The sequence below is a fragment of the Hypomesus transpacificus genome, chromosome 2 (genome assembly GCF_021917145.1).
Source record: "Hypomesus transpacificus isolate Combined female chromosome 2, fHypTra1, whole genome shotgun sequence".
In the NCBI taxonomy this organism is placed as follows: domain Eukaryota; kingdom Metazoa; phylum Chordata; class Actinopteri; order Osmeriformes; family Osmeridae; genus Hypomesus; species Hypomesus transpacificus.
In genome coordinates this window covers 12,391,704-12,414,409 of record NC_061061.1, presented here as the reverse complement: position 1 = coordinate 12,414,409, position 22,706 = coordinate 12,391,704, and the positions used below count along the sequence as shown (strand labels likewise).

Sequence of the window (22,706 nt, the reverse complement as noted above, 5' to 3'; positions counted from 1 at the left end):
GTTAGAAACAGGTTTCTGTTTTATGCTGAGTACGGGCTATGCACACTACACAACTTTTCCTTCTCGGGTTCATTCAGTCTGTTTTTTTTGTTTGTTTTTTTCACCTCGGTCAGTGATGGTTCTCTCCCAACAGGATGTAGTCCTGTAATTTCCTCCCAGATGTGGTTGACTCTTGTAGTGACTCTTATTAAACTACAATTCCCCTTCTGAACCAGTGGTGTCCATGGTCTCCAGCCAGCTCCATGCTGGTGATAGGGATGTAGTGATGCTTTCCCTGAAAACACCAATAAAAGATTGTTCTTACTCACTGCCTCTCTGTCATGTTGTGTGTTTTACCAAGCCTGTTATTTCCTGATTCATTTTGTTAGAGATCTGAGAAGCTAACCAAGATCCCCTTTGTATTAGTAAGTATCGTCATTATCATGATGATTATCATTATATGAATTACTATTAGTCTCCCACTCGAGATAGCGCTGTGATGCTAAGCTTGGAGAAGCTAATCTGGGCAGGCAGTCCAAGACCACTACCTGGGCTTGAGTACAGCTCTTATGAACCCTTGTTATCATCTTTAATCACAGACTGGTCTGCATTTACATTTTATTCATTCGACATGCACTTTTATCCAAATTGTATCCGATGTGCAAATGGTGCATATGGAAAGCACCTCAGAAGATCAAGGATAAGAAGGATGAGACAACAAAACAAATGTATTTCTTTAGAAATAGGAAAGGCTAGCAGTATATGTGTGTTCTTTGCACAGAGTGTGTGTACTTTTGGACGCACAGTCAAGCAAATGATCTCATGAGATGTTATTTGATGATGCCATCAGTAGACCTTGTGTCTATCTCCCCCGACTCTCTTGTTGTGGCGCAAAAGTTGCTCTCCGAATGTTTGTTGTGATAACCAGTCCCAGTGGACTTCACATATTGTACATTCTCAAATCAGCTCAAGCAAACAATCTTACGCCACAGGAGCCTGACCTACTGGACTTGCGGTGGAAGTAAAAGTTCAATTTTTTTTCCTAAGGAATTTAAATCGGCCCTTTTGCAGTCATTAATGGATTCATTCACAAAGGTATCTCGACTGGCAGTTTGGTAAGAGAATCCTTGAAAAAACTATGGTGAGTTTTTGTTCAAATCCACAATGGCTTCATGGAACCCAGGCAAGTCCAGAAAGCTAGACTACCAAGAAGATACCCCACTCCTCTTCCTGTTCCAACACACAGACTGTGTATGGAAGGCCGTTACGTGAGTCTGGTTTATGACACGGAACGACAGGAAACACCCAAGTCGATTGATTCATTTCTTGCAGGGTTTTCTTGTTTGTTTGTGTGTATGTGTGTGTGCATGTGTGTGTGTGTCTGTGTGTCGCCCCCATCACCCCATCTCTGCTGTATCAACAGAAATAGGTGAAAGGTCCCTCACAATGGAATTTAACCCAGTGTTCTAGTCTCCAACACAAACCAGATGTGTGCTTGGGGGGTGTTCCCTGGCTCTCTCCTCCCTGCTCCCCCTCTTCCACACCCTCAGTTCCCCTCTCCTGAAAACCCTCCGTGTCTCCGTCTCCCTCTCATACCCTCTGAAGCCAGGCAGAGAGGAAGGATGGACTTGGTGATTCTGCTGCTCACTGTGTGGGCTGTATCCAGTCCTGGGTCTGCCCAGGTCCCAGGTAATCCGCCTTGCTCACTCACTCACTCACTCACTCACTCACTCACTCACTCACTCACTCATTCACTCACTACTCGCTAGATAAGAGACATGGGGAAAGGAGAATTCCGTCCGTTTTAATGTTTAAGTCGAACATTCTAGAGTTTCATTTTTTCGGAATCTTTGGGGCCGGTTGTTGAGATGGAATGTTAGTTTTTTCCCTCCTAGTCTGGGCTAGTGTGAGATGGACTGCGCTGTTTGCATGTCATGTTGATGGCAAAGGAGCATGAATCAGATGTGTTCACAACGGGCCTGAGTATGAGAGTGAGAGAGTGTGAGAGTGAGAGAGTGTGAGAGTGAGAGAGTGTGAGAGTGAGAGAGTGTGAGAGTGAGAGAGTGTGAGAGTGTGAGAGTGAGAGAGTGTGAGAGTGAGAGAGTATGAGAGTGAGAGAGTGTGAGAGTGAGAGAGTGTGAGAGTGAGAGAGTGTGAGAGTGAGAGAGTGTGAGAGTGAGAGAGTGTGAGAGTGAGAGAGTGTGAGAGTGAGAGAGAGCCCTGTGTGAGTGCGCTGTGTGTGAGCGCGCACACATGTAATTGTGTCAGTCGCACGTGCAGTTGCCAGCATGGGAGTTTAAGTGTTTCAACCTCACCCCACCCCCCCCTCCCTCTCCCCCCTCATCCCTCCCTCTCCCCCCTCCAGATGGGCTGTACATTAAGGGCGTGTCGATGTAGGCCACGGCTCCTGCTGTGTGCAGGGTAGGATTTAATGATGTGTTTAATGGGATACATGTGTAGGGAACTGTTCATGTGCTCTGTCATGACCGCTTGTGCAGTGTGAAACTAAACTGGCTAGATGATGTACTTGAATACTAAGTGATACATTTAACAAGGGAAATAAACGTAATCTAAGCTTTCCTATAATGCAAAAGGAAAGCTCCTTCAGAATTCAGTCTCCAAGATCAGTGCAGATTAAACACCATTGAACAACCTGAACAACTGTTCATTTGTGGGTTATTACTGTTTTCAGTCAGACAAATCGGAACCAGAATATAAATATACACCTTTCTGCGTTTTTCTATGTCTCCCTCCCTCCCTCCCTCCCTCTCTCTCCATGTCTCCCTCCCTCCCTCTCTCTCTCTAGCTGCAGCGTCTGATCTCTGTCCTGATAGGCTCCTGGGTAATGAGAGGCGAAGGACGTGTCCAAAACCGTGCACGGAGGACAAAGACTGTGGCAACAAGCGCCAGTGTCTCTGTGATGGACAGTGTGGCCTCAGCTGTGTGGCCCCAGGTGTGTGTGTGTGTGTGTTCGTGTCCTTGATCGTCAGTGTGCGAGCTCAGCTGGGAGCCGGTAGTCACGTGTTTGTGTGTGCGCGCATGCATTCTTGCTTGTCTAACGAGTAGCTCTAACGTTCTTGCGTTTTCGTCAAGGCTGGATTGTGAGTGGAAACAATGTCGTGTTTCTCCGCGCAGTCCGTAACCTGTACATCAAAATATATATACGTTTTTGTTTTCAGCTTTAGAACGTTATCCACACACGTGACGTTTTCATGTAGCTTCCGTGTGGTTGTACGACATAGGCTACCTAGAAAACTTCTCGAACTCTGTTCTTTCCATACCCTTAGTCGACGTTGACACAAAGGCTGACCAATCACATTGTCTCAATTGGTCATGATCACTTCATCGTGTCCGTTTCAAACCCTCCTGATCCCAAGGTCGTTCTTGTCCCTGGCCTGTGCCCCTTGGTGAACATTTGGAGGCCCGCCTCCTCTCTCCCAGCCCCTCCTTCTCCGCTCTCCTGGAGGTGCGCTGTGACCCTGGCTTCACTCTGTCCAACGGCCTCGACGTAGCCATCCGTCGTTGCCAAGGAGACCGACAATGGAGCGGGGACGAGCCGATCTGCACAGGTGAGCGTGATAGCGACGAGTGACGACATTCAGCAGAGTCCGAGACACAGAGCTCGCCGGTAGTGCGGTACATTGCACATGATTCCCTTTCTCTCCTCTTCATATCTTTATTTTGACACGTCAAAATAGATCAATATTGATGACCAAGACACACACACACACAAATATTTCTCCTACAAAACTGACCTACCCACTGGCTGTCTCTTGAAGATCTGCGTTCTTATGCGTGTGTTTGCATGTGTGTCTCAAAAACGTACTTTTGTTTTGTGGTTGTGTGTTCATTTGATGACTGAGATAGTAGCTACACAACAGGGCTAAGCCTCATCTCTGATGAAACTGGCCTGTCAACTGATTGTTTGCTTGGGGGGAAGTCTGATAAGTTATTGATGAGTGAGTGTATACATGTGTGTGTGTGCAAGTGGTAGATTATATAAACCGTGTCTGTCAGTGTGTGTGATTCTATGAAAGGGTATGGTATACTTACATACTACAGTATAATTATGTCCCTCCAATGTCTCAGAGCTTCTTAAACCTGAGAGACAGCAAGTGGGTAGGTGGGTTTTGTGTGAGAAAATATTCTTGTGTGTGTGTGTCCTGTGCATAGGTGTGTGTGTGTCCTGTGCATTGGTGTGTGTGTGTTTGAGTTGTGCTACTTCATGCCGTTTGAGAGGCTGTGGGCGGTAGATCACTGTCAAAGTGTCAAAGAGCTGTGTGTGTTAGTGTGTGTTTGTGTGTGTGTGTTTGCGCTAGTGTGTGTGTGTGCGAGAGAGAGAGAGAGACACAGACAGTGAAACAGAGTTAGAGTTTTTGTGTATACATTAAATGTGTCTGTAGGCGGTGGATCACTGATAAAGTGTCATGGAATGGTGTGTGTGAGTGTGTGTGCGTGTGTGTGCGTTTGTGCGTGCGTGTGTGTGTGCGTGTGTGTGTGGGCGACAGATCACAGTCAGAGAGCTCTCTTGCTCATGCTGCTCCAGGCCTTTCTGTTCTCTCTCTCCCCGGCCTCTGTTCTCGTCTCTTATCCTCTCATCCTCTCCTCCTCCTCCTCTCATCCTCTCCTCCTCCTCCTCTCATCTTCTCCTCCTCCTCCTCTCATCCTCTCCTCCTCCTCCTCTCATCCTCTCCTCCTCCTCCTCTCATCCTCTCCTCCTCCTCTCCTCTTCTCATCCTCCTCTCATCATCTCTTCCTCTCCTCTTCTCCTCCTCTCCTCCTCTCATCCTCTCCTCCTCTCCTCATGTTCTCCTCTTCTCCTCCTCTCATCTTTTTCCATCGGAGGCCTCCGATAAGGCCTCTCTCCACAGAGAGAGCCAAGGACAAGCAATCAGCTTCGGGCTATGCAGTTTGTATACATGTGTACATGTGGGTCTATCGCTGTTCTCCGTGTGTGACTGATGAAGTGAACATGTATGTGTGGCTAGTTATCCAGGTGACATTTAAAAAAAGATATTTTCCTTTGACTTCAGCTTCTAAGCTGCTGTATCTGTGGTATACCTGCCAGTTCTGCTGCTCTTGTGGAGCTGTGTGGGTGACTGAGACACTGGGCCATACAAGGGGAAACATGACCTAAGTGGAAAACACTGAACCCAGCTTTAGGCGCTGTTCCTGCAGCCTCGCAGTCTCTCTGCCCACCCTCTTTCTCTCATGTTTGTACATTTTCATGATGGCTTCCAAACACTCAGCGTCCTGACCCTGTCTGTACATGAGTGAACCCCCTCTAGGCAGGCTGCTCTCTCTACCTGCTGAAGTTCAGCTGAACTGCGCAGCATCAACTTTCTGTGGAAACGGAGGTCATTCTAACCTCCCTCCGAACGCTCCTCTTGATATTTATATTTCCACGAAATGAGAGGCACTCAGAACCGTATGGATGAGCAATCGCCGTGGTTACCCAACTGCCGCCGCACTCCCTCCGTTTAAGAGAGGACCTGGTCAGACGTTGTTTATTTCACCTGTTTTAGATGAAGAGCGATGTGCACTTTAGGACTAATGACATTTTTAGATCAAAGAGATGGGTTAGTTGTTAGAGAGGATGTGGGGCGAACCTTCTCTGAGGTACCTTCTCTGAGGTACCTTCTCTTTCTGGATCCTTCTCTTTCTGGATCCTTCTCTGACTGTTTCCTTCTCTTTCTGGATCTCAGTGTGTCATGCATTACAGCGTAGCACTTTGCATTTGAGCGTGAGTTTCTATGAGTTGTCTGTTCCTTGTCTCTCTGGATCATATGAGACCCTCTGAGGTTCACCCAGTCCTGAGGGTGCAGGGTGCAGAGAGGGGCTCTTTCTCTGAATGACCATATGAGTCCCTCTGAGGTTCACAGTCCTGAGGGTGCAGGGTGCAGAGAGGGGCTCTTTCTCTGAATGCTTCACAGTCCTGAGGGGGCAGGGTGCAGAGATGGGCTCTTTCTCTGAATGACTTGATGCACATCACATCCATGGCATCACCACTGGGAGGAGACAAAGATCCTCACTGGTCCACTGTGTTTGTCTGATTCAGTGTGTGTGTGACTGTGTGTGTCTGACTTGGTGTGTGTCTGACTTTGTGTGTGTGATATGGTGTGTGTGTGCTCCCTACAGACTCCTCAGCAGGTCTGTGTGTGTCTGACATGGTGTGTGTGTGAATGTGACTGTGTGTGTGTGACTTGGTGTGTGTGTGACTGCGTGTGTGTGACTTGGCGTGTGTGTGACTGTGTGTGTGTGACTTGGTGTGTGTGTGACTGTGTGTGTGTGACTTGGTGTGTGTGTGACTGTGACTGTGTGTGTGTGACTTGGTGTGCGTGTGACTGTGTGTGTGACTGTGTGACTGTGTGTGTGTGACTTGGTGTGTGTGTGACTGTGACTGTGTGCGTGTGACTGTGTGTGTGACTGTGTGTGTGTGACTGTGTGTGTGTGACTTGGTGTGTGTGTGACTGTGTGTGTGTGACTGTGTGTGTGTGACTTGGTGTGTGTGTGACTGTGTGTGTGTGCTCCCTACAGACTCCTCAGCAGGCCCCACCCCCACCCTGATAATCTGCCCACGGCCAGAGGACGACATCTTACACATCAATGGAACTGGAACCTTGGGAGACACCGTTCAGTACAGCTGTCTGTTTGGGTGAGAGAGAGAAAGAGGAGAGGAGGGAGGAGAGGAGGGAGGAGGGGGAGGGAGGGAGGGGAGAGAAAGAGGAGAGGAGGGAGGAGGGGGAGGGAGGGGAGAGAGAGAGGAATTTGTGGAGGAAAGGGGGATATCACCCAGCTTCTACCAAGGGAACCGAGTTGCTATATTCGACTCCTCTATCGACTCACTAAAACAGCATGACTCATCTAATGGATGGGATGTGAGTGAGGGCATATGTCATTTGGAATCGTGCGTTCCAAAAGAACAATATATCATTCTGAGCCATATTCTCTCTGAATCCCCCACCCTTCACTCACAGATACACACTGGTAGGAAGCAGAGAGAATCTCTGTCAACACGATCAGACGTGGCAGAATCCTCACCCCATCTGTCAGAGTAAGTATGTGCATTTCATAACACACATTGTGGGTGTCAAGGATAGCGGTTAGCACGGTGCGAAGAGCATCACAGCAAGTGAGGATGGGTGACTGTGTGTGTGTGTGTGTGTGTGTGTGTGGGTGGATGGATTGGGGCCTTTAGAGTGTGTGTGTTCATGTGTTCGTGTGTGTACATGCGCAAATGTCTTTGTGTAAGTGTGTATTTTGTGGAGGAGGACTTGAATACCATTCCACTGTTTGTATGTGTGTCTGTGTGTTTGTGTGTGTGCGCAATACCAGATAGAATACTCGCTGTTTCACAGTACTTTGCTGCCATCTACTGGTTAAACCTGGTTCAACCAAGAACGTACAAATTCCCTCTGCCCGCCATACATTGGGTGTGCATGTGCTGATGCAGTGTGTGTGTGTGTGTGTGTGTTAGAGAGCTTCTGTCCGCCCCCACAGGAGGTGGAGCAAGGCTACGTGGTGGCAGTTCAGAAGACGGAGTACGAGGCGGGCTTTGAGACCCACTTCCTCTGCAAAAAGAACTTTCTATTGGACGGGCCCAACCAGATCGTCTGCCTGTCAAACGGCAGCTGGAGCGCCTCCCCCCCGTTCTGCAGAGGTGAGAGCGGCGATCAAGACCGCGTCCTCACCGCAACTGTGACACCTTTGTTGTTAGGAGTCAGGTGGCTGAGCGGTGAAGGAATCAGAGCTAGTAATCAGAAGGTTGCTGGTTCAATTCCAGGCAGAGACAAATTACGTTGTGTCCTTGGGCAAGTAACATCACCCTACTTGCCTCGGGGGGGAATGTCCCTGTACTTACTGTAAGTCGCTCTGGATAAGAGCGTCTGCTAAATGACTCAATGTGATGTAATGTTACACGGCAGCTAGACATTTCCCCAACCTCACATTGTTCCCGTCTTCCTTGTTGGTTTTCGAACCCTTGTTCTTCCCGCTCTCAGCTCGCTGTCTGATCCCTGCCGAGCGGAGCCGGATCGTGATTGGTGGGGTGAAGCGCTGGCCTTATGATGTCACAGACGCCATGGTTCAACACGGGGAGAAGGTGACGTTCTTCTGCAAGCACGCGAGCAAGGCGTGCAGCTTCGCAGCGTCGCAGAGCTGCTTTGACGGAAAGCTAAACCAACCGCACTGCTACCTTGGTGAGAACAAAGCCAGGCAGGGCTGGCAGGGCTGGCGTATGGCGTATGGCGTACACGCGTGTTCCAGACGTGATCGTGACGTTCTCCTTGGTTCCCCTTCTCTTCCGTCTCCTGCAGAACCCACCTGGCTCCAGTACAAGCTCTTCCCTCATCGCCTGGTGTCCGAGATCAAGGCATGTGAACCTGGTGACATGAAATGATGACCTCACTTCGACCGTGGAATCTCAAGCTACACAAGGACACCTGCACACACACACACACACACACACACATACACCTTGTTCCATTGCAACATGACAAGTCATGCAAACCCTCATTCTTTCTCTCTCACTCAGCTTGTTGAACAGTTTTTTTTATATATTGATGGTTCATGTATTTATGCACATATATTGCATTGGAATCCATGTAGTTATAATCAAAAACTATGATAGTTCAAATGTTTTTACATTTAGTCATTTAGCAGAAGGTCTTATCCAGAGCGACCTAATGTAAGTACCGGGATATTCCCCCGAGGCATGTAGGGTGAAGTGCCTTGCCCAAGGACACAATGTAATTTGGCTCGGCCGGGAATCGAACCAGCAACTTTCTGATTACTAGCCAGATTCCCTAACCGCTCAGCCATCTTACTCCCTCTCTCCCTCATTATGTTACCACGGTAACAATCGGTTCATGTGTGACTCTGGGATTTCTCCCTGTGTAATTAGTCTCGTTTGTCTTCGATGTTTTGTCTGTTTTTTAGTAAGGTCCTTCCTCCTTCCTTGTCTGATGTTGTTGACGCCTTAAGCCTGGGGGCTTTTAAGTTTGAGACAGTTTTTTGAAATAAAACTAAATGTAAAAAATGATGCAGTTTCATTGTTAACATTTGCAGGAAAATGTGTCACGTATTGTCATTTAATATTAAGTGATTATTAAATTGAATTATTGAATAACACACCTAAACCACTCACAAACACACGCATGTGGGCGTACGTACACACAGAAACGCACGCACGCACGTACGTGGTTAATCTCCACTGCTCTAAGTATAATTCAGTAGGATAAAGCCTGGCTGAAAAGCCTTTCATGGTCCGACTAGAACTAACGTTGAGTTACCTGTGTAGCGGTAACTAAACGTTGGTTCTAGTCGGACCATGAAAGCTGCGACACCATGGCGATCCCCCTCCCTCCCCGTGGTCTCGCAGCATCACCCTTTCACCGCACATTCATATTTGGTCCTCCGGAACTATCCTCAGCTCGGGTAAGCTAGACAGTGCCTCTGCATCGAGTGACTCTCATGGGTTGAGCGTGTTCATAACCCAGTTTATTTTAAACATATATTTACCTGGAGAAAAAAAACGTTTATTCGTCCACAAAACCGTACTCGAATACATAGATCGAAGCCGGTAAAGTTTAACATCGCTTTTCAAGCCAGCTGTCAGGCATCGCTCGAACCCTAGACTCTAAAATGGCTGGTTGTAGGTCCGAGGAAATACATATGCTACTGTTGTTATACAAAACTGTTGATGCTACGCGACATCCTTTTCAGTTGTGTGATGAAATAACCGTTTCCGACTGCCGGGTTTTCTCTGTTGTCCCAGGTTCGAGCGTTGAGCCATTCATTCACACGCCCATTGGCCTTTTCGGACCTCGGACTGCGCGTAATGGCGTCTCCCCCTTACAGCGTCGCTTTTATTTCAAAACGAAGAGTGAAACATAGGTTCGACTAATCATACTATTTGAGGATAATGACGTCACACGTGAATGGATTTATTTTTCCAAGTTGGGATGTTAACCACATTTGAAGCCCAGTCAATTCGCTGACATCACTCCTATCAACCCACTTCGCTGACCAGCGCATGTATTGCAGAAGAAGGATAACATCTTGTGTCAATGGTTAGGTGACTTATTGAACAACGCGGTTTAGTTCGAGCCCGTATAAAATAAATTGCACGCTGTAAACAGTTGCCTATGATTCATATTAGTGTGCAGTAGCGTAGTGAGGCTTGCATATAGCTCTATACCTGTGAGAGACAGGCTGAATCACATGAACTTGAGATGGAGATATTCAAAGGCAAGGATTTTATGGATGAAATATAAAGTAAGGTAGTTTTGAGAAATTCTTTTTGTGCAATGTTTTTTTTTTTTGCCATAAAATATTATGGTCATTAATACAGGCCCATGTCCAACATTTTAATATATTAATTACTGGAATAATGAATCGTCTGGTTAATTTCAAGCTTTGGCAGGCTTGAAAGGAAAGGCATTACGTACGAAATATATAAACTGTGAAATGTTGCTTCCATCTGTCATCTGAAAACTTAACACATTTTGCAAACAGAACAATTACCATAATAACCATAACTGCAAATGACTGAGGTCTTGAAACGTTTCCCTTGTTTTACAGATAAGCATGTCCCAAAATGAATTCTCACTTGGCGGTGGTCCTGACCAATGGCAGCTTAGATGATGGGAATGGCAACCAATCCCAGACCAGGTCAGGTGCAATACTGCAGATCCTTAAAGATTCAGTGGATATTGCCTTATCCTGCCCTCAAGGGAACATCCAATCAAGTACTCTCAAACAGACATCCTCCAGTATTGGCGTCCAATCAGATGATGATAAAGCTACAGAGTTGGGTGGGACATCTTTGAGGGGTCTGCAGGACGTTGGTAAACCCAGTAGACTCAACCTTCCAATCACAGTCAGGACTGGAAGGCCTGTTTTGTGCAATCAGCCAATTAGAATCAAGGTTGTCATCCCTGGTCTATGCAAAAGGCCTATCACAAACTCTGCAACTAGCTCCACCAAAGCCGTGGTCCCATCTGATGGTCCAGTATGTCCACTGGGACCTGTAGCGGAATCTTCTGGGCCTGGTCCAGACCAGCGCATGGAGATCGATCCAAATGAGATATCTGCAGAGCGAAACCAAACCACCACCTTCACCACCACTACTGAGAATCAAACAGAAGACGCAGAGAGGGCTGGGAGAGGCCATGGAGCAAGGAACAGTGCTGAAGATGGGGGTGACGGTGCTACACCCCTCCCCTCCACTCCTGACTCCGTCCACACCCAGAGGGACAGAGGAACAAGGGAAGAGATGGAGGAGGAGGAGGAGGAGGAGGAGGAGGGAGACTCAAAGAACCAGGTCTCCTTACAGCACAGTCTCTCTCTCGCCATCGCAGAGAGATCTGGAATGGTGAAAGCTGTTGAACCGAGGGCTGTGGAGGAGGAGGAGGAGGAAAGAGGAGAACAGTTAGAAGTGTTGGATTTGAGTTTGCCTAAAAAGATAGACGGTGGTGTGAAAGCGTGGCGGAGCGGCTGTTTCCTGGGCGACGCGGGCTGCGAAAGTTCGCTGATAATGGAGGTGGATGAAATCGAGGGGGAGGGGGACCGGGACGTCGTGGAGGAAGATGACGGTGAAGACGAGGAGGACACAGAGCCCAGGGAGGGCTTAGACGAGGACGGGAACCCTCTTCCGTCTCCCTCCTTCTTCTCCACCTCCATCCTAACCTCCCTCTCCTCCATAGACCGTGACTCTGAGAGCTTCCTCCTCATAGACGACAAGGGAATCCCCTACACGCTCACTGCAGACGGAAACAAAGTGCCCCAGATAGACTCCTCCCCCCTCTCAGGCCAGGCCATGGGCCGATCGGACGCTGTGGGGGTCGGGGAAAAGAGGTTGGCTGCTGCCTCAGGGGTCCAACACACGAGCCTGAGCTCAGCAAACACTCAGAATACTCACACGGAGCATTCAGGGATTCTCTGTGGCTCTGCTGAAACCGGGAGTTCCAAGACCACCGAACTTTCTGAGGGTTTGGAGGTCTTGAAGAGCCTGGGACTGCTGAAGACCACCGAACCCGAGAAGGTTCTGGAAGGAGCTGTGAAAGTTGCCGTTTCCAAGCCCTGTGGGGCTGCTGTTCCTCCGCAGTCTATTCAGATACTGACCAACCCTTCCTCCAATACCCCCTTTCTCCTCGTCTCATCCACACCCAGGTTCTCCTCCTCTCCTCTGGCCCTCTCTCTCCCCCTCTCCCTCCCCCAGAACTCACCCGGGACCTCCACCCCCATGCTCCTCCTCCTGTCTTCCATCCCATCTTCGTCCGGTCAGTCCTTCTCCACCTCCACCCCCATTGCTGTCATCAACTCCTCCACAGGCCAGCTCTCCCAGATCACTGCCTCTCCTCCCTCCATCTCTCTCCCTCTCACGTCTGCTCAGGTGACCCCAGCAGGGTCTGCCCCCTCCTGCTCCTCCTCTTCTCACCCCGTCATCAGACTGACCCCCAACAACCCTCCTCTCATCCTGTCGAGAGCGGGGGAGAACTCCAGCCTGCCCTCCACCCTCCCGTCTCCTTCTGTTCTCTCCTCCTCCACCAAGCTGCCCACCGTGGTCTTCAGCGGCAACTCTGGAGTTCAAATGTTATGTTCAGCTCCTCAGGTCAAATCTGGCCTCTCCGACCCCGACCCCGACGACAGCCCATCTGCCGAGGAAACCCAGCTCCCACCATCCCCTCCTGCGCCCCCACAAACCTCTCAGCCGACCTCTGAACTTTCGGGTCAGCCAAGCCCCGGGGAATCCGACCAATCGCCTGGCCCAGAGTCTGAGCTTGCTTCCTTGACCTCAGACTCGTTTCCGTTGAACGACCACCCCTACTTCTCTTCGGGCAGCACTGCGGCCTGTGGGTCCCCTACTCTGGTGCCCATAGTGCCTGCAGGCCAACCAGGGGAGCTGGAGCCCCTCTCCCCGCCCTCCTCGCCCTCCTCCCTGGGGCCTCGCAGGGTCCTCTTCTGCCAGCTGTGCCCCCGTGTCTTCTACTATCTGTCCGACCTGGAGCGCCACTCCATCACCCACTCTCAGATTAAACCACACGTCTGCCAACAGTGTGGCAAGGCCTTCAAACGCTCCAGCCATCTGCAGGTCAGTCCAGCCGTTAATCCAGCCCTCCTTTCATCCCTTACTCACATCCTCCCTTCACTCTTTTCTGCCTAAGGTCCCTCCCTCCCTCCCTCCCTCCCACCCTCATGCTTGTTTCAACTAACAGATTATTCATTTTCATTCATCGTTACAATATCATCCTTCACAGATAGGGTGGGAAAACTGCTAACTTGCCGCCCTCTCTCCTCCTTCACCAGAGACACAAGCACATCCACACGGGCCAGAGGAACTTCGTGTGCTCCATCTGTGCCAAGCGCTTCAGGGAATCTGGTGAGCTGCAGCGTCACCAGCGGGTACACACTGGGGAGAAACCCTACCAATGCCAACTGTGCCACACGCGCTTCGCAGAGCGCAACACCCTCCGCCGACACACCCGGCGCAAACACCCCTACCACCAGGTGGCCATGGAGATGCTGAGCGAGAGGAGAGGAGGAGGAGGTGGGGTAGGAGGAGGGGCTGGAGGAGGAGGAGGAGGGGACGAAGAGGAGAGCGCTGAGTGGTATAGCTCCACCGTGTCTAACTTTGGCAACTCTGACTCGGAAACAGACACGTAGTGGATCGTCTTCAGATAGATGCCAGGGAAGGGGGAGCAGACGTCAGATTGGGTTGAGAATCGTTTCAGCAGGCTGTCATGTGATCTCCTCCAGGTACTTCCACAGCAGCCCTCAGCCTGTCTGTGCTTGGAGAGGCTTTCCAGTAATGCAGCTGTCCACGGCAACAAAGGTGCAGTGCGAAAATAATGCGGCAAGAAAGCTTTAGCTGTCACTTCAAGCTCTGAGGAATCTGAAAGCCCATTGGAGCTATCTACAGGAACTAGTTTAACAGCTATAGCTAGCTCCAGTCAGTTGCAAGCTAGCAAACTTTCCAGAAGTTTCCCTACCATGTAATATACAACATTCTTCATTATCTTGTCCAACTGCCTCTTAGCTTATTGAACAGATCCTACTTGTTTGGTGGAGGTGGTGGGGAGCATAAACCAAGAGAGGTTTCCTGTTAGGACTTAAAACAGTTCATTAAGGACTTAAGTCAAGTCACAAGTCTTGAGTTTTATCTTGAAAATAGTAATTTGGCACTTACCTTGAGACTTGCTTCACGTATTGTTACTTTATTTGAGTCTGAAAGGGGAAGACCTAAGAAAGTGTTTTTTTTTTTTTTTTACTCTCCCACATCTGGTGTGTGAAACGTGCTGCTTAGAAACACTGAAATCTAGATTATTATTTATTGTCGTCTTGAGTTTAGTACCATATTTGAATTGTGTATGCTTGAATGAGAACATATATATTTATTTATTATTTATCTTAATTGTATATTTATTAAATTTGTTTACAGTATATCCACCAAAATGGCATTCCTGCATAATATATTCCAAATGTGTTTTCACAGTTTTGATGCAAAGCGTGTCAGTCAGAACGATTTTATTCCATTTGACCGACTAGAGTAAAAAGGTAATTTGATGCTTTTGAAGAAACTTTAGCACTCCAGATTTTTAACAATGTTACACAAAGTGCTGTCATTCAAACAAGTGTGCCCTATTTCCCAAATTGGAGCTTATTTAAGAACCATGACGGACTGATTATACTCTGTTGGAAAGTTTGCTTTGGCATATTACAGTTTAGTGAGTCTTAATGAATATTCTTCCTGTCAAACACACTGAATTTTTTGGGCGCCTGTTTTTTTTTCTTTTTTCTTTTTTTCCTCTCCTGTTCCTACAGGGTCTTTAAAAGGTTTGACCAAAAGTGCTGTGCTTATTATAAACACTATCAAGAGTTTTGATAAAGTAACTTGTTTCAATTAAACATCCCTTTTGCTGCACTGCAGTATGTATGTTTGTTTCAAACTTTCATTCAATCCTTTTCATTTAGGCCATCTTTTAGAAAGGATGTCGTTCTTCAGGGAAATTCATCCTCGTCTGTCTAGGTAACGTTACCTAACAAGTGACCAAAAGTTGGCAGTCTTGTGGACTGTCATTCTACCTTAGACCTGCAGTGGGCTGATTCAAAGCTGAGATGCCAGATAATGGACTCTCTGGCCTATCAGCGACTGTAAACAATCAATTACCTACTAGGGAGAAAAGAAACCGCAGAGTCTGCTGAAGCTGCAGGCCAGCCCTGCGCTGAGCGGGTGAGACAGGTCTGAGGCCTGGGGGCTCTGGAACGCCTCCAGGGTTTAATTGGGTTTGCAAGACAACCTTCTGCTTTCTCCTTCACTCCAATTTTCTGCTCCATTTCAGGCGGCTGGTCCAGCAGAGCTGAATTGAAGATAAGCCATTAAGTAGTGTCTTACCAAACTGACCTGCCTGGTTAGGCCGGGTGGTCGTCCAGATCTCGTGGGTTGACTGCTCTGGGATGCCTCCTACACCGCACAGAAGCTGGTGTCACCACGTGTCAAGAGTGCGTCACTGCGCTGAAATAGAAAACCCAAAAGCCATCTTTGCTATTTAGTCATTAATATTCATACAACTCAACATCAAATTCGGATTAGCAGCCAGTGCGACGCCTCGAAGCGGAGACTGTGTGGATCGCGGAGGGATTTCAGATCTGTTTAGTCACCACCATGCTGCCTGTCCGGAGCCTGTTACAGAAGATCCCTAGAACAGCGTGGGGTCGTGACCCGTGACCCCTGCGTCCTGCAGAAACGCTGAATCACACCTCTGCTGCTGTAACACCTCTCCCAGGTCAAGCTCCGTGTCGTTGCAGCGCTGGTCTGTTGGAAACGGGTATGTTGGAACAAACTCGTCTTTCCTTCTCTAATTGATGCCACAAGGGCCGAAGCATCGCTGTACTTTTGATTTAATCAGTTCTCGGTGTGATGGTGATGAATATTTAGCTGTCCTGGTGTGGGAGATCAGGGTTCCAGCTGGGCATGTGTTTAACTGTGTGTGTGTGTCAGGCATGTGTTTAACTGTGTGTGTGTGTGTGTCACTGGTCCTCCTCCAAATTGGACGGAGCTTCAAAGAGACGCGACAGACAGATGGACTGATGGACTGAGAGGAGGCAGAGAGATCTGTGGGGGTTGTGTGTGTGTGTTAGTGTGTAAGTGTGTGTGTGTGTGTGTGAGAGAGGCTGAGTTGGCACATGCAGTCGGCCCTCTGAGTGGCACAGGGCACGTGGCCAAGCAGTTGAAGAGAGAGAGAGGAAGAAAGGAGGAGTGGAGTGAGGGAGGGAAGGGGATGAAGAGAACAGTGAAGAAGTGGGAAAGAGAGTCAGGCAATTGGAATGTGGTGTTTAGAGGAAAGGCAAACGTTTCTTTTGACTCCAGAAGACAGATTGAACTGAACCAAGTCATTTTTAAAACAGTTACGTAAGGTTAATGTAAAGATTGAGGTGTTGAACTGACACAAAGGCTTATCATTGGGCTGACTTGCTTACAGTACATGACATAGAACTGGTCATAAATGTCTTTGCAAACAGTGGCCACAAGGGGGCAGACTTACCCTGTAATATCTCCTGCCTCCTCAGACCTGGAGGATAAACCAGCCGCTCATCAGCCCCCAAGAGAATCAATTTCAGATCATCACAACATCTGACATGGCTGGAAGATTTTCTGCTTCATCCTGCAAATGTAACCCCTCAGTCAACATTGCATTGAAGACGTATAGTGCATGTGAGCAACGGTGACTGTGGGTGAGAAGAGACTAGTGTGCCTGTGGGGTGTGTGTGTGTGTGGGTGTGTGTGTGTTACAGTGCTATGGGAAAGGTTACCACCATGCACAGGATTCCTTCTTCAGTAGACACACTGCAGGGTTACCGCTCTGGAGAGAGAGCAAGGGAGAGAGAGAGAGAGGGGGGGGGGGGAGAGGGGGGGGGGGGGAGAGAGAGAGAGAGAGAGAGAGAGAGAGGGGGGGGGAGAGAGAGAGAGAGAGAGAGAGAGAGAGGGGGGGGAGAGAGAGAGAGAGAGAGAGAGAGGAGAGAGAGAGGAGAGAGAGAGAGAGAGAGGGGGGGGGGGGGGGGGGGAGGAGAGAGGGGGGGGGAGAGAGGAGAGAGAGAGAGAGAGAGAGAGGAGAGGGGGGGGAGAGAGAGAGAGAGAGAGGAGAGAGAGAGAGAGAGAGAGAGAGAGAGGGAGGGGGAGATAGAGAGATAGAGAGAGGGGGGGGGGAGCTAGAGAGAGAGGGAGAGGGAGAGGGAGAGGGAGGGAGAGAGAGAGAGAGAGAGAGACAGGACAGAGTGGAACAGGTGGTGATCAGAAAGGGAGTCCCGAGCTGGAGGGTGATGCTGAAGAAGAACGACATCATGTTTCCTTTAATACTGAACGATGCCATCAGCATGTGTCACGGAACAGGACCCGACAGGAGAGGGAGCTAAGCCAGACTGAATATGAACCGACTGTTTGAAAGGGATTATTTCTTGATAATTCAACATTTTTATATCGAGAACTTGTCAATCCGTTTACAAATCTGAATATGTCACACTAGATCCAGAACATGTTCCTGCTTGGTACAGGGACTCCAGAGATCATAGGATTCCAGCCTGAAGGTCAACTGTGACTTATCATGCCGTCTATCGTCTTTTTCCTGATCTAGTCTTCTCCCACTGTCCCCCCCTTCTCTCTCTCTCTACATCCCTCTTCTTTATTTCCCTTCCTCTGCTTGTAAACCTTCCACCCCCTCCACATTTCTCCCAACCCCCTCCTGCACTCTCTCTCCTCTCTGCCCACACCTTCCGTCTCCCCCCCCCCTCTCTCTCCCCCTTCTCTTCCCTCTGCCAACCACCTCCCTCCCTCCCTCCCTCCCTGACCTGCTGAACCAGCACACCCGCCAGCCTGTCTGTCAAACGAGCAGAACAGGTGCTTCCAAAACGACCTCCCTTCCCCCTCTCCCCTTGCACAGCCCATTGGTTACACACACACACACACACACACACACACACACACACACACACACACACACAGATAATGTAAGTACCCACGTAAACACACAGATACACTGCTGTAGAGGGCAGGTCAGGAAGCTGATTGAAGTAGCCGTAGGCAGATACAAAGACATTGTTAGGGACTTTGTCAAACACACGGACAGGCATCAACTCATTGGGACACAAAGTGTCTTTGCTAGCTGTGTGTTTCTGTCGTGCTCACACACACACACACACACACAAATGCAAGACTGCAGCCATCTTGGTGCTCTCTGTGTCATTTCTAAGGAGGGTGACATGTAGGTATTTAGACAGGGCCATATACCAAGCTGCATTCCTTGAATGGAACGCCACATGATATCATCCTGTCCTGTACATTTTAAATCACGGCCCTGATCGTGTGGTTCTCTTCTGAACCTCACGGCCCTGATCCTGTGGTTCTCTTCAGGTGAAGCGAGAGGAGCAATCAGTGCGATCCACAGTTCTGTACCTAGTGATGGATGTGTGGGCACGTTGCTTTTCCAACTCGATTGTTTAAAATTCCAAAACATTGATATTTTGCTGATGCTTTTTACAAAGATGGAAACACACACACAAGCCCCTCTCACTGCCCAGTGTCTGTATCCGTCAATGAGTCAACATATGCCTGTGGTGAGGGGGGTGGAGGGAGACAGAAAGGGTTGGAGTGTGTGTGGGGGGGGGGGGCTGGGAGCTAACTTTGACAGTGCCTCACAGTTGGCACCAGGGATCCCAGGCGCTGTGGGGTGGGGGGCAGACCAAGGGGTAGACAGAGAAAGAGAGAGAGAGAGAGAGAGAGAGAGAGAGAGAGAGAGAGAGAGAAAGATCCAGAAACAAACACTGAGCGCTGACCGTGAGGAAGAAAGGAAGGATCCGAAGGTTCCTCCAATCCTTCTTACATTCAACTTCAGGGAAACCCTTTTTTAATTTCAGGGGAACCGAGTGAGGAGAGAGACCGACAGAAAGAAAGGATATGACAAAGAACATGAAAGAAAGAAATCGGCATTAAACGCACGACGAAATTCTCTCTTTCCTCCCTACTTCCTTCTTTTTGCTTATTTCTCTCTAATTTGATCTTAAATCTACTCCATCTTCCCCTGAGGGAGCTCTCTCTGTTCCAGTAAGTATTCTCTTTATTCTTTCCCATTCCTGTCTCTCGTTCGTTTTCTTTGCTTCCTGCCCTACTCCAGTGGCCTACAGTGTCAGAGACGAAGACTTGATCACTCCTTTGTTTTATTGCTTGGGGTCGGTCAGATGTCAGATGTCAGATCTGCAGTGTGAAGAAGGAGCGTGCGTGTCAGCGTGCACCTGCATGCGTGCGTACTCGCAGTGTCATCCACGTCTTAGCTGAACTGGAGCTATCCTGTTTTGTGTTGTTTAGGCGCGGGTGTTCCTGTCTACATGTGGAATAGTGTGTTGAATAGTGTGTTGAATAGTGTATTGTGCACTCATAAAGTGTAGTGGGGTAACATTCTGTTTGTCTCTGGTGTTTTGCTTCTCTCAGTGTTTAACCTTCTGTCTCTCCTCTCCCTCGCTTCTCCTCTCAGTGTAAATCTGTGCATCTTAGCCGTCAAGGAGGACGTTTCTTCTGCGAGAGGCGTTGTGCCTGCGCGTCCGCTATAATCAGTGTCTCTCGTGAGCTCCAATGTTTTGGCGTCGAAGCATCCGTAAGGACCGCTGTCCCTGTCACTCAGACTGCACCAGTCCCACTCTGTCTCTCGCTCTCTCTCTTTTTGTCGTTCTGATCCATGTAGGCGGTCTCCTGGTGTGATTATGATGACAGCCTGTCTTGGAAGGCCTGTTGTAGTCGGCCCTGGTGTTTCTCAACACACCACTGCTCAGTTTGCGTCTGTCGGGGAGACTGTGTGTTTCGCTGGCCTTTTTCTGTCTTTTCTGCCGTTTGCTGTGGTGTTCTCTCTGTCTGTCTCTCTCTTTCTCTGTCTGTCTCTCTTTGTCTGTCTCTGTCTCTGTCTTTCTGTTTCTCTGTCTGTCTGTCTCTCTTTCTCTGTCTGTCTGTCTGTCTGTCTGTCTGTCTCTGTCTGTCTCTTTTTCTGTCTACCATCCATCTTCATACTTACAACATTGATGTTTTTTCCACAGCACTCTCTCTCTCGCTCTCTCTCTCTCTCTCTCTCTCTCTCTCCTCTCTCTCTCTCTCTCTCTCTCTCCTCTCTCTCTCTCTCTCTCTCTCTCTCTCCTCATTCTTAGTCTTACATATCTACAGACACCTCTCTCTCTTCCTCACTCCTTCTCCAACAGATAGAAGCAGAACAGGAAGCGTCCCTACCTCCTGAATCCCGTTTGCGGGGGCTAAATCAGGGTCCCTCTCTGAACATCCTCTCCTCTTCCATCATGACGTTGCTGGCCTCTGAGAGGTCGCTTCTCATCCGGAACAAATTCCGCTCAGGTGAGTACAGGGAAAAGAGGTTGTGGGGGGGTAATAGAGGTGGGTTGTTGTGTGGTGGTAAGGGTCGGGGGTGATAGTAGGGTTGGGGGGGGGGGGTTGCTGGTTAGAGGTGATAGCGGGCTATTCCTTGGATACTGATCAGTTTAAACGGACTGCCGCAACCGATCGATTGCCTCTCCGCGGTTACCATGGCGTCCGGCCTCCATTTGCATCTGACAACAAGGTAATCGGAAACGATAGCAGCGATGAGGGCTTTCGGCAGATCAGTCGCCTCTTTGTAACACGATTTATTAAACGGTCAATGAGGTCCGAAGGACGGACGGCCGACAGTGCGGCGGTATGGATCGAGCGGCGCTCTCCAGAGCCTGATGAGTACACAGAGGAACGACCACAGGGTTGGCGACCTCTTCATGTCTGGATGACATGGAGGTTGACCGCTGAGACCCAGAGCATGCTGGGGGGCGGCTGTTGTTGACATCCATGATTAGCGATGTTTGGAGTCTGTGGCTCGTAGCTAGGGAGGTCAGACACAACCAGCGGAGACAAGAAAATGATCTGAGAAGGATCTTAGAATGATCTTTGATTGTACCCGTTTATGTTCTCTCCATCCTGGCCTTCTGACTTTTGAGTTTGTCTCTATTTAATGGAGCCTTTATCTAACCTGCCTTTGAAGATCGCCCCAGGTACTACTCTGAGTCAGATGGCTGAGTGGTGAGGGAGTCGGGCTGGTAATCAGTTACCTGATCGATTCCCCGCCGTGCCAAATGACGTTGTGTCCTTGGGCAAGGCACCCTACTTGCCTCGGGGGGGAATGTCCCTGTACTTACTGTAAGTCGCTCTAGATAAGAGCGTCTGCTAAATGACTAAATGTAAATGTACTCCAAACGTCAAACGCATCAATGTCAAGCAAATTAAGCACCTGACATCACCAGAGACGCTCCCCACCCACCTGGGAATGTCTTTAGTGCGTCCTCTAGTCCTTGTTGTCGTTGTTGTCGTCCTGCTCTCCCACACGGCTGCTCTCGTAAACGTCTGGCAAAATAGAAAGGACAGGAAGTGACATTCTGCTAGTTTTACCACCACCTGTCGACAACGACGACTTGGCTGAGCAGCTGGGGTGTTTGAACTGGGTGTGTTTGTGTCTGCATTGTTCCACGATGGGTTTGGTCAGTGCAGCAGTAATTGGTTTTGAAAGTATAATGTTGTTCCTGACAGAACAGGTCAGTCGTCCTCCAAAGCTTATGGAAACGTATACAGCAGAACAAGATTTACGCATGGATTATGAGTGATTTGACTGTGTTTGTAGTCAACAGAGGAGGGAGGAAGAGTTAACTTAACACGCATGACAACCAGTGAGCAAGGAAGGGAAGGAGGGAGGGGGAGAGGGACAGCTGAAATGGGGGATGGGGGTGACAGAAATAGACATTCTGACGGATGAATAGTTACCAACCCACCTCCCATCCACCCCCCACCATGTCTCTCAGTCGAAATGCATTGTGGGAAAAGTCACCCAGTGTAATTACCCCTCGACCTAACCCCAACTGTGCTTCACCTGTTAGTGTGTGAAGGTGTGTGTGTGTGTCCCCTGCATGTGGGATTGGTCTCATATTCTACATGACACATTAATTTATGATGGAGTATGTGTCTGTGTGGTGGGGCCTCTCTTCAGATTGCAGAGTCTCTTCACTCTACTGTTACAAGGCCGTATCAGACTACAGGGGACATGTGGTTAACTTCCTCCAGTGGCCCCCTGGGGTTCAGACATTTGGGATGGAACCTTCTGTGGCTTTCCAAAGTCTGTAGCAAAGGCTGTAAGATCACAAAAGATCAAACTGCATTTCTAAAGACGCCAGATAACGCCAGGTGCTAACTGCCTCAACCTTGTTGTTTCTTTAGCGACATTTAACCCTCAGCTAAACATAAACCATAGCTAGATCTAATTCATGGCTATACGCGACAGTGATGCGTATTTCCTGCGAAAAACCAACCTGGCTTACTTATGCAAAATGCGGAAGTGATCCGGCCATATAGTGAATAGTGATGGTAAAAAAATACACAAAATAAACCAGAATAGTGATGGGAATTCCTGCTTTAATAGGATCTACAGCTCAGCATTACCGCTTCAGTCTTGTATAATTCAGTCAAATTCAGCCGTTTGGACCTATGCTTTCCACTAGTCAACATCAGAAGGCCTATCTTAAGTTACTGTACAAGTGTCAGATCATTTTGAACCCGGGCTAGATTTGTTTACATTTGACCCTTACCTCCACATCTGAAACATTGCTTTTCCACCTTCAGTCCTGCAGTTGAGGATTCAGAACCGAAGACAGCAGAATGAAATCAA

The 22,706-nt window shown here is 48.8% G+C and overlaps 2 protein-coding genes and 1 long non-coding RNA gene across 4 annotated transcripts; all 3 read left to right on the top strand.

The window, feature by feature from the left end:
• Positions 1-1,538: 1,538 nt before the first annotated feature.
• On the top strand, positions 1,539-8,971 carry ntd5 (ntl-dependent gene 5). Its single transcript, XM_047041869.1, has 8 exons — positions 1,539-1,668; positions 2,786-2,932; positions 3,357-3,548; positions 6,517-6,634; positions 6,957-7,033; positions 7,457-7,639; positions 7,980-8,177; positions 8,295-8,971. Exons 1-8 carry the CDS (start codon positions 1,602-1,604, stop codon positions 8,375-8,377), a joined length of 1,065 nt encoding a protein of 354 aa, XP_046897825.1. The 5' UTR covers positions 1,539-1,601; the 3' UTR covers positions 8,378-8,971.
• Positions 8,972-9,354: 383 nt separating this feature from the next.
• LOC124481653 lies at positions 9,355-16,715 on the top strand. Of its 2 annotated transcripts, none has more exons than XM_047041793.1 (4): positions 9,355-9,414; positions 10,561-13,072; positions 13,288-15,806; positions 16,549-16,715. In XM_047041793.1, the coding sequence occupies exons 2-3, from the start codon at positions 10,577-10,579 to the stop codon at positions 13,642-13,644; spliced, it is 2,853 nt and encodes a 950-aa protein (XP_046897749.1). In that variant the 5' UTR covers positions 9,355-9,414; positions 10,561-10,576; the 3' UTR covers positions 13,645-15,806; positions 16,549-16,715. The 2 variants fall into 2 exon arrangements, with proteins under 2 accessions (XP_046897749.1, XP_046897752.1); XM_047041796.1 differs by lacking the exon at positions 9,355-9,414 and adding an exon at positions 9,421-10,049.
• A 2,037-nt stretch (positions 16,716-18,752) lies between these two features.
• LOC124481872 lies at positions 18,753-22,706 on the top strand. The gene is made up of 3 exons (XR_006957699.1): positions 18,753-19,075; positions 20,215-20,362; positions 22,661-22,706. It is a non-coding gene; the product is annotated as an uncharacterized LOC124481872 (long non-coding RNA).

Excerpts from the sequence above, each read along its gene's own strand:
- ntd5 (XM_047041869.1), top strand. The coding sequence starts at position 1,602 with ATGGACTTGGTGATTCTGCTGCTCACTGTGTGGGCTGTATCCAGTCCT. Across the intron at positions 2,933-3,356 it reads CCTCAGCTGTGTGGCCCCAG|GTCGTTCTTGTCCCTGGCCT; the intron begins GTGTGTGTGTGT and ends CCTGATCCCAAG. Across the intron at positions 8,178-8,294 it reads CCAACCGCACTGCTACCTTG|AACCCACCTGGCTCCAGTAC; the intron begins GTGAGAACAAAG and ends CGTCTCCTGCAG.
- LOC124481653 (XM_047041793.1), top strand. The coding sequence starts at position 10,577 with ATGAATTCTCACTTGGCGGTGGTCCTGACCAATGGCAGCTTAGATGAT. Across the intron at positions 13,073-13,287 it reads AACGCTCCAGCCATCTGCAG|AGACACAAGCACATCCACAC; the intron begins GTCAGTCCAGCC and ends CTCCTTCACCAG.